We start from the raw sequence: 15443 nt of genomic DNA on the forward strand, positions 1-15443 counted from the left end.
ATTTAATGAAATTGTCTGTAAAGCAATTTAGGTCATGGAGAGACACTTCACACACATTTTTTTCCAAGTGGGAGAAAGGGGGAAGAATGCACTCTTATATAGGAAAATAAGAAGCTGCCTAATATCTAGTTAGAACACTGTCTCCATCAAGCTTCCCCAATCTGGTGCCTTCAAGATGTTTGGGCCTACAATTCCCATCACCCCTAATTATTGACCATGCTGACTGGGGCAGTTGGGACTTTCAGTCTAAGACATTTGGAGGACACAAGGTTAGGGAAGTCTGCTCTACACTGATTGGGGGGAGCTCTTCAAGATTTCAGACAGGAATCTCCTATTTGGAGATGTCAGGAATTGAACCTAGGGAAGAGGGAGTGACGCCTCATGAGCTAAATGGAAGCATGCTCTGACCCTCACCACAAATGTAGCTCCCCTAACCTTGCTAAAACAACCGGAGTCACCAAACATTTCACATCCTTTGTTGGGACTACCTTGGGGGCTATTGCTCACATGCAAGAAACTCCTCACAACTTATTGTTCAGGTACTTGTCCCACTTGGAAGACTGCTACTGTGACCAAACAAGGCCTCCAATATGACTGTCAAGGCAGGAAACCAAGAAATACATAGAGAGAAAGCCTTGTGACATTGATATAAAAGGAATTTGCAGCATAGTATTTCCAGCAACTTAAGGGCTTCTCAGAAGAGCTGGTTTAATATTTAAAACATTTAGGAAATCTAAACTGCCTTCAAATCATTTTTGTAAGAAGTTAAAACAACTGTGTCAGAGGACCTTGACTTTGGAATTCACCTATCTGCTCAACTTCAGCGACTCAAGGTTGCAAACTTTGAACTTCTACTCAGTATCTCCAATTTGAAGAACAAGAAGCAAAAGAAGAGTCTTTGTTCTCCCCACTTCATTGCTCTTTCTGACCTTGCACTAACATCCTTTGTTCAGTCCTACAGTAAAGGCCACTTTCTAGATTATTCACACAAGCTGGTCTCATGTAAAGATTTTTATTACAACTGATCACCTCTTATACATCAAAAACTGTCAACAAAATTTACTATACCTAAGTTTAAATGCCTGCCTTAAGAGTAAAATATCAAGGATATAGAGGTGACTTGCAGCTTGTGCACAGATAAGACTATGTGATTTCAACTTTATGCAGTTGAAGCGTGGCTAGTTGAAATCACACAAATTAAATGCACAGACAGCAGAGAGCTTAAAAGTTCTTTCTGCACCAGGTTTTCTTCAGTAAGTTTGGGAGCTTAAAAACAGTGACCATACACCAGTAAGTGCTATACTGTGCTTTTTACACGCCGTTTTCCAGTTTTTAAAAGGTTGTTTTGACTATTTCATCCCAAAGCATAAGATGCCAGTCATCTGTATACAATGCTCCAAGGAGGGATGTTCACTTCTGTTGCAAATTTACGTGCCGTGTGGTAGACAGTTTTGAGAGAGCAAACTGATAAAGCATTATAGAATGCAATTTTATTCATTAAACCATTTAAACCGTATCAGCAATTATTAAGGATAACTCTTTGAAAATGATCCACAGATGGTACTACACACCTGTCCAAACAGCATATATTCAAAGCTTGAAGAAATGTGGGGCAACTAACACATACTAGCATCTCTGGTGCTCTTACCCATGTGCCCTCTTCACAACTATAAGCTGGACAGTGGGGTGGGGTAAGTGATGACAAGCTACAACAATTAACTATAACATTGTTCGCTGCATTTAGGTTCCTGAAATTCATACTGATTGTCCAGCTAAAATATAACTGATAGAATTATACAGGATTAATGTGTGAAAACAGTCACGGTCCAAGAATTCCCAGGCACGCACCTCTTGATGATGGAGATGTCAGCTGCCATCCTGGTGCCTAGGCATCTTCACTTGGTCACAAGTGGCCGATAGTCAGGTGCTAAATGCGCCTGATGCCTGGCTAATTTTGAACACTGGTTTCAGTGCAACAGGTGTCTATAGATAGGCTTTATTTCCATTAAAAACCAACCACCACAACCAGAAAGCTTTGCTATTTTGAAGAAGCCTGCTGCTGCTGCTCCAGCAGCTAGTATTAATGCACTCCAATCATTTCAGAATCCAAGGCCAATTGTTCACCCTAAGTGACAGGCGCAACTTTCTTTCACTTCTATTTTAAATGCACCTTTTTAAAGTGGTATTTTATTTGAAGAACAAGCTGTGGGCAACATGCATTTAATAAAATTAATAACCAACAGGAGGCAAGGAGCAAGCAGAAGTGACCTTTACGGGGAACATGATGGTTTCCTAGGAAAGTGACAGGGCAGCGGTTAGCTAAATGTTTCAGAAAGCATCTGAAGGATTACACAGGCTGGCCACAAAACATAATGTGCTACAGGACCTTTGGATTAGAAAATGGTTATTTAAGGCCAGGGGGTTTCGGGGCTTGGAGCCAGCTGGTATCTAGTGCAAGTTCCTGCAAGGCTTAGCTCTTCCTGAAGTGGCTGACCTTCCTATATCTGGCCTGTACCACTTGAATCTAGAGGCAGGGGCAGGAGGACCCAGGTTTTGTGTGTGTGTGTTTCTATTTTGAAAAATATTTCTAATCTGCTTTTCCAGGTAATGCCTAAGTCAACAAAAACAGCATCCTAATAAATACAAAAATCAATAGTCCAGTAAAACATAACACAATCAACTCTACCCCAACCACAAAGGAAGACAACAACCCACAACTACTCAGTTCTCACAGACAGCAATGAGGTGACCAAGTTAAGTCTTGCTTATACCACATGTGGCTACAGATGAGGGCCCACATGACCATGACAGAACATTCCAGTTGCAAAATGTGCCTGGCGTCTGGAGGATTTTGAATGCTGTACTTGAGGGCCATTCTACTTATAAAGGTGAGACCAACCCACCTTTGCTATTAAACTTCATACACACCAGGAGCTTCAGCCAATTTAGGGCAAGTCTTTAATAAAAAATGTTTTATGATTATTTGTTTCATTTACACACCGTATTTTGAGATACACACTTAAATAGATATTACATTTTGCTTAAGAAGCAGCTCCTAGGGGAGACATTCCAAAGCCCTGAAAATTGAGCAGGTAACTGGGTGTTCACATTGTTTCGTAGTGTTTTCCAACTTCATTCATACACCCATGATAAGAATGTGACTGTGGGAGGCAGCCTGCCGCAGAACCAAAACACAGTCTCTTGCTCAGGAGAACAAACATGCATTTCCCACGCAGCTTTCGTCATACAAATCCTTGGGGCAGAAGGATCAGGTATGAAATCCAACAGACCCTAAAGAGAAAAGGCCAAGGCCAAAGACTACCAGAAAACCAGCAGGGCTGAGAAGTCAAAACAACAGCACACGATGCAGAGTCCATATATAGACTGCTGTATTTTCCAGTTTGAATTCTACAAGCACAAACTACTTCAAAAAGCAATTCAGTGACAGAGTCTAGCCCAAGCCAGCAAGCTGTTAAGAAAACCAGCAACAACCATCTTTAGCCAGACATGGAAGAATGCAGGATACTGGTTTATTTGACAAGTATGTTAGTACTCCCGAAGAGGGGGATTTAAGAATAACACTATATACAGGTCGTAAAAATTGTCTATAGAATGTCCACATGAAACCAGCTTCACAGGCCCTGGAGGAGTCTTATCAGAAGCAAGTGACTCATAGCTGCACTTAAAGCTCAAAAAGGCTGGATCTAAACCAGACCCAGGTTCTTAATACAAAGCACACATTTGCCATGTTACTTTACTACTATGAGATGCAACAAAACTTCATCCAGTTATTTAAAGCCTCCTTTCCTACTTTATTTGCTGAAGAACTTCTTGTTCTCTCCCATCTTTCACAGAGTAATTGCTTTGCTACAACAGTTCATTTTACAGTGCAATGAAATCCATTCATGGGCAAAGTTAGAACTGATTTATTATCCTTGGCACATATAAAACCTTACTGTAAAGATTCTGAAGGCACATCCTCTGTTTGTGGTTCAAGGATGCAGAAGCCCTGCTCTTTTTTCTTTTCTTTTTTAAGACACTGCTCTGAGTAAAATATATAAATTGCCACTTCTTGGCCATGTTTGCAGGTAACAATAAATCATAATGTTTAGTAAGTCACACCATGAACTGCCCATGCGCTCCCGCTTCACTCCCCTCTTTGCGCAAGCGGGTAAATGAACCACAAATGATATAGATATCAGAACCTGGGATCAGGGTTTGTTTCGCCCCCAACAACAATCACTAGTGAGCAGGGCCAGAACAACAAATGTAAATGTTACTTTTGTACAGCAGACTAGTTTCTATCCAGGAAAGGAAGAGGTATGGTCAGAGTTCTAGGACATATTCCAGACAGGCAAAACCCTCAAGAGCATGGAGCAGGCCAGTGAGGGGTATGGCCAGGGAAGGAGTGTGGCCTGAGGAAACTGCTGAGGACCAGACAGAGAAGACCGAGGAGCCACATTTAGCCCCCGAGCTTGAGGTTCCTTACACCTCCTTTATGGCATAGTGCTATGATTCTATGTGTGAACATGGCCTTGAGTAAAATGTTGGGTTTTGTCAGTCTATTTTCACTTCAACGATTTAAAGAGTCCCAGAAAGTATTTACAGACAAAAGTCTTCAAAAAGAAATGCATAGTTTAAAACAAAGCAGCTAATTACAGCAGCAAAATTCACAGCTTAATTATTTGTATGTCTGGGAAGAAGTAAGGAAAGTGAGTATATAGGACTGCAGCCTTAGTATGTTAAGACAAAGCAATTTAAAACTTATGACTGATGAAAAAATGCCCCAAAATGGTTTTTTAAAACATGTTACCTTTAATTTCTATTGCTTGTATAATTACAAACACCGAAGAGGACATGTACCATCTTAAGGAGAACGCCTCCTTTATCTCCCATGCAGGATGCAATGCTTCATGCATCATCTAGAACACTGATATTCAACTGGTGGTCCTGATCCAAGAAGGGTTGCAACAGGAGCACTACCAGCATACAAATATATGGTTAAAGATTAATAAATGGGTCCTCAAATGCATGCTTGGGTTAAAAGTGGGTCCTAGGTCTGAAAAGGTTGAAGCCTACTGTTCAAGAACAATTTCCCTATTCTCTTTCCAAAATATTGTTTTCTTCCATATGGAAATTTAATAATTACTCAACTAAAACTCATGGGATAAGTCACTTCTCCGTTTAATTAGGTGATAACCATCCTAAATATTCTGGCTTCTCCTCTCTTTCAGCACAGATGTAAATCTAGAATAAAGACTGCTAACATGTTATTTTTCCCAAGAGGTTTTATTGAAGTTTGAAAAAAGATATACAAAAATTAATACCGTATATCCAATATCTTTTTAGAATTTTAAAGATAAAAAAACTAATCTAAATAAAAACACAAAGAAAAAAGAAAAGAAAAAAGAATAATTTCCCATTTTTGCCTGTCAGCTATATAGAGAGAATTAATCAAAACATCCACTCCAAGTGGATCCACCCAATTATTCCACTTCCTGTAGACCACTAATTTCTTCAATCCTCAAACCCAGATATCACATGCTCATTTTCTTTTCACGCCAAAAATCTATAACAATCTTTAGTAAATTTCAACAATGATTTTTCTCTAATTAAACACATCAACTTCACCATCTGAACTAAGTCCAATAATTTTAACAACTATTCCTCCATAGTAGGTAGTGATGAATCTTTGTGAATATCTCATTGCTGTAATCATATATTGAAATAATGTTTCACGGTCCTTTTCTAATTGTATTTTCATTATTCTTAGCAGGAAAAATTCTGGCTTCAATTGAATTTTAACCTTTAAAAACCTCTAAATTTGTATCCAATATTTCTTAGCTTTTTTACAAGTACACCAAGCATGATAATATGTCCCTTCATATTTTTCACACTTTCAGCAAACATTTGGAACATCTTTATACATTCCGAATAACTGCCAGAGTTATAGAGTCGTACAGTGGTACCTCAGTTTAAGAACAGTCCGGTTTAACGATTTGGTTTACAAACTCTGCAAAACCGGAAATAGTGTCTTGGTTTGAGAATTTTACCTCGGTCTAAGAATGGAATCTGAATGGTGGAAGAGCACCAACGGCAGGAGGCCTCATTAGGGAAAGTGCGCCTTGGTTTAAGAACGGTTTTGGTTTAAGAATTGACTTCCAGAATGGATTAAGTTCATAAATCGAGGTACCACTGTACTTTGGTTTTCAAACAACTTAGTTCACAAACAACTCGGAACTCAAACATCACAAACCTAGAAGTAGGTGTTCCAGTTTGCGAGCTTTGCCTCGGAAGCTGAACGTCCGGCACGGCTTCCAATTGACTGCAGGACACTCCTGTGGCCAATCAGAAGCCGTGCCTTGGTTTCCAAATGTTTCGGAAGTTGGACAGATTTCCGGAACACATCCTGTTAGAAAATCAAGGTAGGACGGTATACCATTGATACATCATTATATTTAAAAAATCTTTAAGACCATAATACAATGTAAATCTTAGCACTTTCATCCACATATGTTCCATCTATTACAACCCCAAAAATTCCACATTTAATCAAGTATTAGATTAAATTTCAATTTCAACCAAAGTTTATACATTTTTGCAACATGTTCATCATTTGTACACAACTGTTTTTTTGTTCTACACCAAAGTCTTTTTATCCAGCTTGATTCTCCATTAGTTGTAGATGAGAAAACCACTGGAAGCTATCACCTTCCAGTGCTAAAAGTTCCCTTGTTTTAATTTTACCATCTCCTTGGTTCCACTCTTAAGAAGTCTTGATAGGTTAACCATTTCTCTTTGCCTGTCACCTCTTTTCTATAAAGGCTTCTTGTGGTGAAATCCATAACAATGTCTTTGTACATAACCTAGGTTTATTTCTATTCCAGATTCTTAATAAGGCACATCTAATGTGGATTTTTGAAATCCACATTAACTTTTAACTTTAACGTACCACAAATATCCATGGCATCCAAACCTCAACTCACATCCTTCTAGTTCCAAAAATCTCTTATTTCTCAATGTCAGCCATTCCTTCTTCCACCCTAAGCAACAAGCTGCAAAGTACAATTTCAAATCAGGTAAACCCAATCCTTTGCATCTTGCAATACTTTGATTTTAACTCGTGGTTTTTTCTCCTGAAATAAAAACTTAGATTAATCTTTCTGTCATTGTTTAAACAGAAATCATTAGTCAAAATAGGTATTGTTTGAAATAAAGGCATCATTCTAGGCCACAGGTGTCAAACACAAGGCCCGCGGGCCGAATCCGGCCCGCCAGACCTCGTCATGTGGCCCGTTTAGCCGCCGCCTGCCACCAGCCTTCACCTTTTCTTCTCGCTTTTTTTTTTGACACAAGAAAGCCGCCTCTTCAGCGCATGCACGGCAGCCTACAAGCCAGAGAACGTCTGCCCTCTAGCGGCGTCATACATTCAGGAAACCTCCACTTGTTTTTATATTGAGCACATGCCATCCTGCGATGTGACAGATCCAACGGCTGCCTGAACCCTTCTCTCCTGTACTGTAAGTACATATGATGTATGGGGGGAGGGGGGTCTGCTTATTATTCTGCTTAAAATTTTATGATAATAAAGAGTGGACACATAGTCCTACAGATACAACCGGCCCTTTGAGGGTGACCAAACTGCTGATGCGGCCGCCGATGAATTTGAGTTTGACACCCCTGTTCTAGGCAAAACATTCATCTTTATCACTGAGATTCTAACCATTTTTAGCTTCCCGCCTTGACATATTTTTCAAAATTTCAGCCCATGTCTTAACATAATTATTTTGAAACAACATACAATTTGACATTTGACATAACAACATCCAAATATTTTACTTTTTCCCAATTTGGAGCCCTGGTTTCTTCAACAAAACCTTCTGATCTTCTGTTGTCATATTCTTTATTAACATTTTCATTTTCTGGTGATTAACCTTAAAGCCTGGTAACATATCAAAATTAGTTTATCCATAAGAATCTCTACTCCCTGTAGCAGATTTTCCAGAACTAACATCAAGTTTCCATCAAATGCCTGTTACTTATAAGTTTCTTTTTGGATCTTTACTCTCATCATTCTCTCATATTGTGTAATGTCTCTTAGCAAGACTACCATGACCAAAATGAAAAGCAGTGGGAACCATGGACACCCTTGCCTTGTCCCCTTCTATATTTTGCATGGTTTTATCAGTTCTCCATTAACAATTATCTGGGCCTTCTGTGATGTATAAATAGGTATTATCCATTTAATAAAGTTATCTCCCAAGTTCATTTCTTGCTATACTCTAAACAAGAATACCCAATTCACATTGTCAAAGGCTTTTCCTGCATTCCAAAATATCAAAGCAGCTTGCTTCTCACTGTGGCAATTCAGATATTCCAAAATAGATAATGTGTTCCAGGCGACGTCTCTTGGCCAATAGCCACATTGATCATGATGAATGAATTTTTAAAAAAACTTTTAAAATCTTTGTGACAAAATCAATGTAAATAATTTACAGTGGTGCCCCGCAAGACGAATGCCTCGCAAGACGGAAAACCCGCTAGACGAAAGGGTTTTCCGTTTTGGAGGTTGCTTCGCAAAACCAGTTTCCTATGGGCTTGCTTCGCAAGACAAAAATGTCTTGCGAGTTCCTGTGGGTTTTTTTCCCTCCCCCCCTTTTCCCAAGCCGCTAAGCCGCTTATCAGCTGATCCGCTAAGCCGCTTATCAGCTGATCCGCTAAGCCGCTTATCAGCTGATCCGCTAAGCCCGCTAAGCCGCTAATAGCGCTAATCCGCTAATGGGCTTGCTTCGCAAGACGAAAAAACAGCAAGACGAAGAGACTCGCGGAACGGATTATTTTCGTCTTGCGAGGCACCACTGTATTATCATTGTTCAATAAAGGTCAATAGTTTTTCACTAAAGTCAAACCCTGGAATGTAGCTCTGTGAGCCAATTTGCCCAGCCACTGAACCATTATCTCCCACATGTGAAGAACTGCAGGCATTCCACTCCTGTACACAGAGCATAGACTGGATCATGCTTGTCCTTCTCCTGTGAAGCGATCTTCTGAGCATCAAGAACTGTCATGATGGCTACGTTCTCCCTCCATTGCTGGAGGCAGCAATGCTCATGAATAGAAGTTGTTGGAAACCACAGGAAGGGAGAGGGCTCTTGTGCTTGCTGGTTTCCCACAAGCATCTAGCTGGTTACTGTAAGAACAGGATGCTGGACTAGAATGACAGCTTGGCCAGATCCTGCAGGACTGTTCTTAGGTTCTTAATCAACTCCTGCTCCTTACCTGATCATTCCTCCTTCATTCCTATCCCATAGTCAGTGGAAGAAGAGACTAGGACACTGCAATTAAGCTTCACTTCTTAAAACATCTGAATCACAGGTCTTTCTCTTTTAAAAGCTATGAGCACTAGCCAGCTTTAAAAATGGCTTGTTATTGGCTTATGAATACTCACTTATATTGGAGACACCACAATCTTTGGCTCAGATGTGGTAGGGAGTCATGCTTGTTTGTCATGATTGTTTTTTGTGCTTGTGCCAAGGGAGAAATGAAGCAAGAGCAACCGGGCAGTGTGCACAACATGCTGCTCATTTCCAAGAAACCAGGGCTCGAGGTAATCTGTCAAGGGCTACATGCTGGGTAGGACCAAAGCAAGCAGTGGTCTAGAACACCATGCAAAGTATGTGTCTGCCCCTCTTTCTTTCTTTCTTTCTCCCATCCAATCCCTTTTCTCTTTTTCTGACATTTCGCTATCTCTCTCCCCCACCTAAGCCTTCACACCGTGCAAGATATTGGACATGGGGCAGATTACTCTTGCAAGAGATCTGAACTGACTGCTTGCTGAAGGCTTTTGAAATTAGGAACAACAGGCTGCCTACCTAAGCAAGAAATGGGGCATTCTGTGACATGCAATTCTCTTCTCTATTTTTTTGCCTTCAGAAATGAAATTAATAGTTATTATTGTACTGTTACTTGTTCTGACACTCTGTTTTGACTCTCCTGCTGTTATTCCTATTTGACTGCTGCTATTTTTGCCAAATGATTGCTAGATTTATTTTTAAGACTGTAATTGCGTGAACTGTTTTGAAATCTCCTTTTCTTTTTTGTAAAACCACATTGGGGCAGTTATGGTGGAAGGATGGTCCATAAATACAGCAAGTAAAATAATCATCAATAATGTCTTTCATTATAAAATGTATAGCCAGCGCAGTTATTCACTTTTCTGGTAAAATTCAAAAGGATATGGATTGAGGGGTGTGTATTTATAAAACAAAGATAACTACATTCTCCTAAGCAAAATATCCATCTGGGACCAAAAATAATAATAAAAATATGGCAAAATCACTGAAAAGTTATGCCCAGCAAAATTAATTCATGTGACTTATTAGACACCCTAACAACAGCATATCCATATTTATATCTCAAAATTAAGAAGAAATTAAACATTCCACCCCACATTCAAGAATTCATGCATGGTGGATAAGTCTTCTGGCAAGTGACCCAGTTGACAATTAATCAAGGGCAACATGGTGCTAGGCATTTCCCCTTATAGTGGACTATTTCACAAATGTGGAAACTTTTAGACTGCAACTCTCCATTTCAGTTGGCTGGAGCCGACAGGAATTGCAGCCCAAAACATCTGGAGGGCACTAGGAACTGGAGGGCACTGGGGAAGGTTGTCAGGCTATTGCAAGAACAGATGCAGCCAAGAGCTACAGATAGAAAGTACTTTGCTTTGGAAGCAAAGTGGGCTTCAAGAGCACATAATTACACTGGAGCTGGAGAACGTTCAAAGCATGGATGGAAATGGGAGATGGGTAGAGCATGACTCCTTGGGGAGGGAGTATCGAGATATGAGCATGCCACCTTTGTCCCATCTGTACCAATACTTCTTCAGATTTACTGTTCTCCCACCCTCCATCTGCTATGCTTAATTGTGGCAGTGCATGCAAGTGCTCTGGTCATGTATATTTAAGGCAACTTAATGTCAAGTATTATTATTATTATTATTATCACATTTCTATTCCACAATGGAGATAAAGACCTGATGAGATGCATCCAAGGGTACTAAAGGTGCTTCCACATGTAATCTCAGAACCTCTGTTCTATAACCTTTGAGAATTCTAGAAAAGATGAGGTTCCTGCAGGCAGGAGGTGGGCAAAAAGTTGTCCCCATCTTCAAAAGGGAGAGGAAGAAGTCCCAGATAACTACCAACTAGTGAGCTTATTGATAGAAGGAAAGGTCCTAGAACAGCTTATTAAATAATTGATCTGTGAGCACTTAGAAAAGGATGATGTGATTATTAAAACCCAGCATGGGTTTCTCAAAAACAAGTCAGGCCTGACAAATATCATTTCTTTATTTGATAGAGTTACAAGCTGTGAATGTGGCGTATCTTGATTTCAGTAAGGCTCTTGACAAAGTCCCCCATGATATTCTTGTGGAGAAACTGGTAAAATATAGACTGGACAAGGTAACTTTTAGGTGAATTTGTAGCTGGCTGAGTGTCTGAATCCAAAGAGTGCTTACTAGTTATTCGTTGTTATCCTGGAAAACAGGGACAAGTTGAGTATTGTAGGATTCTGTCCTGGGTCCGTTTTTGTTCAATGTCTATCTAAATGAGTTGGGTGAAAGAACTGAGGCGATGCTGATCCAAATTGCAGATGACACTAAACTGGGAGGGGTAGCTAATGCAGCTGAAGAAAGAAACAGGATGCAATGACCTTAACAGATTGGAGAACTGGGCTAAAATGAACAAAATAAATTTCAGTAGGGACATACGTCATCTTCTGCACTTAGGCAGGAATAACCAGCTGCACAAAGATAAGATGGAGGACACTTGGCTTGCCAGTAGTACATGTGAAAAGGATCTGGAGGTCTTAGTAGACCACACGTTTAACATGAGTCTACAGTGTGATGCAGCAGCAAAAAAAGCTAATGCTATTCTAGACTGCATCAGCAGAAGTCTAGTGTCTTGATGAAGAGAAGTAATACTACCACTTTATTCTGCCTTGGTCAGACCACATCAGCTATGAAAAGCCACCTCACAGGAGGAGAAAGATCTGGAATAACTGAAGATGACACAAGCTCGAAAGAGAACCTGGAAGGAGAACTTTCAAGGGAATTGATGAGAAACCCAGCTTTTGCTGGACTCCAGCTCCCAACAGCCCCAGCCAGCATGGCCAGTGGTCAGGGATGACTGGGGATGTAATCCAGCAACATATGAATGGCCACAGGTTCCTACGTGTTCCAGGGTATGACTACAAAGGGCAGGTGCAATAAAGTTTCCGGGAAGTATCGTGAGGGCCTAATTATATGTTAAGCTATATTACTCTGTTGATGCCCCCCCCCCACACCATTGCAAAAAAGAAAGATGAAACAGGAGAAACTTTGCAATAGAGAACAGCAGTTCTTTAATCCTTCTCTTTCCCTGACTTTTCCCATACCTGTTTCATCCCCAACAGGGTTCCAGAGGCAAATGTAGGTAAGAAACACATGAAAGAACAAAAGCAGTGTGGAAAGAGTCCAGGAGAATGGGTACACATTGAATAATGATGCATGGACTGAAGATACAGGATACGGCAGCCTTGCTGGTCAATGCTTGGATTCCCTGGAAACATGACGCACAACACTGCCCCAAGTTCCACAATGGAAGCAAATTGGGATATAAATGCAATAAATAAGATTAAGACAGGTACCTAAAAAGAAGAGAACAAAAACACCAAGTAGGAACTTCTGATATTTACTGGAGAAAGTTTGGCGTGGAAAGTATCTAGGAGAAAGGAGGATGCTATACAAAACAAAGGTTGGAAAAGGGATATTGATGCAACCTAAAGGTACAATATCCATTGCGGATTGCACAGAGAAAGGGAAAGAAGGAACCAGTGAGTTCTGATTTGGCAAAAAAACACAAAAAAACCCAGCTTTCAGCAAAAGATAGGAAGATGAGGAAAAAGAAAAAAAAATGCAATCTCTTCCACTCTTTCCAGAAATTAGACCTCTACCTTCAGCTTCCTGCTTCACATATCCAGCAAGTCCTACCCAGAAAACAATTAAGTGGAGAAAAGTATGTTAGAAACCCTTTTGTCAGTTATTTGTAATTCACTGAACCTCCACATCCAGGCTGCAAACTCCCATTGCAGCTGCGCTCCACGCATAAAGATAATTCAATGAATAAATGCATGATCCCCATAGATGACAAATGCACAGACTTGTTTCACACCATTTCCTACACATAAATGTTTTGTACATGAAATAGCCTTGGGATAAGGGGTGATATTAACTACGGGGGGAAGGAAGGTTTACAAGAGCTAGGGCAAAAAGGTGAGAGATATCTTCTTGAAGCAAACTTTCAGAGGTAAAATCTTGGCAAGCCAGTTTGATATGAAAGGTGCAGACGGGTGGTATTGCTAGGAAGAAGTAGGTAGAATTTTATTCTCAGCTGCAAAAATGGGAGGATGTAAAGCCAGAAAACAAACACAGAGATGCACACAAAAAAACATGTTTGATAATATTCCCTCCTATTTTCAAATGTGTCACTCTTGGGAAGGGAGACCGTTTAAACATTTAAAAAAAAAAAATCAACTTCATCCTTTTGAAATGGATGCTGTTCTTTCTTCATGAGGCAGTGTGGGACAGGTGTGCCAGGAAGTGGAGGAACAACTATGCACACGTGCTAACAGCTACACACTTTGGGCTGCACCCAACTAAGTTCCACTCAAAACGTACCCACTGAGATTCAGACATGGCTATGATTTCAATGGGTCTACTTAATACCCACCCAACTTAGTTGGATGCACAGTCGTTTCTTTTAAAAAAGAAAAAGCTGATGCTTCCCTTTAGCGGGTGTCGGGAGGAAGTGGAGAAGAACTCTGCATGTGCTCAAAACACACGCGGGACAACAGAATTCGGAGGACGCGGAGTGTTTAAAAGTTGGTCGCCGTAGTCCTACAGGGCAGGGCTTTCATTTATTTTATTTGTTTACCCACCTACTTATTGCCCTCTCCAGTTTCTATCCCGGCCAATTTAAGAAGGGGAGTCATGCTTGGAGAGGGAGGGAGAAGAGTGCTGACAGGGGGCGGGGAGGAGAAGGGGAGCTCCTATGGGGTAGAATCCCCCTGTGAGACAGAGGGGGGGTTGGAGCCCATTCTCCACCCCTTACCATGGTAAGGCGAGTTTTCGGACCGTCACCGGCATTACCATCCACCCGCCATGGTGGTTCCCGCCGTCACTAGAGCACCCGCTGAAGCGCTCCGGGTAGCCACGCGTTCTTCGCCCAAATGGCTCCGGCGTCCCTTCCACAAGTCCGAAATATACCGTAAGTTCCGGCGTCCCGTTCCCACCTCCCCGCACCTCCTTGTGGGAACAGGAGAAACTCATCCTGCATCTACTTCGCTTGCTTGTATTCCGCCTTTCCATTTCCACTCGCGCCTCCGTTTACAGGCGGACTGATTAACTATTAAGCTTAAGCCATGGTCCTATATACTGTACAGGGTTGTTTGTTTTTATGTTTTTTATGTTTTTATGTTGTTTCCAACCACGACCACTGGCCTTGCAGACGGGCTGGTGGGAGCTGAAATCCATCGGCACATGGCGGGCCACAGGTTCCCTCCTCGTGCTAGGTCCTCGCGGTTTTTAAAGGAAGCGATGTATTCGATTTCCCAGTGCAGCCACGAAGCTCACTGGGTGACCGTGGGCCATTCAGTCTTTCTTTGCCTTCCCTTTACAGGCTGGTTGTTTGTTGTTGTTGTTGGGGGGGGGGGGTAAAGAAGCCCACTTATTTACTCAGCCAAATGGGCGATGTATAAATAATAAAATAATTTGTTATTATTATTAACTTTATCTTCAACCCCTTGGAGGAATGGCAGAAGAATAAAAAAAAAACTGACTTTTGCAGTGGATCATTTATGTATGAAGTTTTTCTCTTATATTTCAGCGTACATGGCTTTACAGGCATTTAGGTTGTTCTACTTAGGCCACTGGGACGCAGGTGGCGCTGTGGGTTAAAGCCTCAGCGCCTAGGACTTGCCGATCAAAAGGTTGGCGGTTCGAATCCCTGCGGCGGGGTGCGCTCCCGCTGCTCGGTCCCAGCGCCTGCCAACCTAGCAGTTCGAAAGCACCTCCGGGTGCAAGTAGATAAATAGGGACCGCTTACCAGCGGGAAGGTAAACGGCGTTTCCGTGTGCGGCTCTGGCTCGCCAGAGCAGCGATGTTGCGCTGGCCACGTGACCCGGAAGTGTCTCTGGACAGCGCTGGCCCCTGGCCTCTTAAGTGAGATGGGCGCACAACCCCAGAGTCTGTCAAGACTGGCCCGTACGGGCAGGGGTACCTTTACCTTTACCTACTTAGGCCACTAGCTCCTTTCTTCTTAACCCCCCAATTCAATCTTGGCTTCCCCCACCCTATTACCTGAGGACATAATCAGCATTCATCCCCCACCTTCACCTCC

General features: G+C 41.5%; 1 protein-coding gene across 3 annotated transcripts in view; it reads right to left on the reverse strand.

Moving 5' to 3' along the window:
• The window catches only part of LOC309362284 (ubiquitin carboxyl-terminal hydrolase 12-like), a 49153-nt gene extending 34603 nt beyond the window's left edge, over positions 1 to 14550 (reverse strand). Inside the window, exon 1 of one of the 3 annotated variants that reach the window (XM_081897923.1) lies at positions 14157 to 14550. Coding sequence is in view for 2 of the 3 variants with exons in the window: in XM_081897920.1 (XP_081754046.1) it covers positions 14157 to 14159 (3 nt within the window). In the remaining variant the exon portion in view is untranslated. The remainder of the gene's footprint in view (positions 1 to 14156) is intronic. The other 2 variants (XM_081897920.1, XM_081897921.1) reach the window with 2 other exon arrangements.
• Positions 14551 to 15443: the final 893 nt, after the last annotated feature.

Source organism: Podarcis melisellensis (genome assembly GCF_964234715.1).
Source record: "Podarcis melisellensis genome assembly, chromosome: Z".
Classification (NCBI taxonomy): Eukaryota; Metazoa; Chordata; class Lepidosauria; order Squamata; family Lacertidae; genus Podarcis; species Podarcis melisellensis.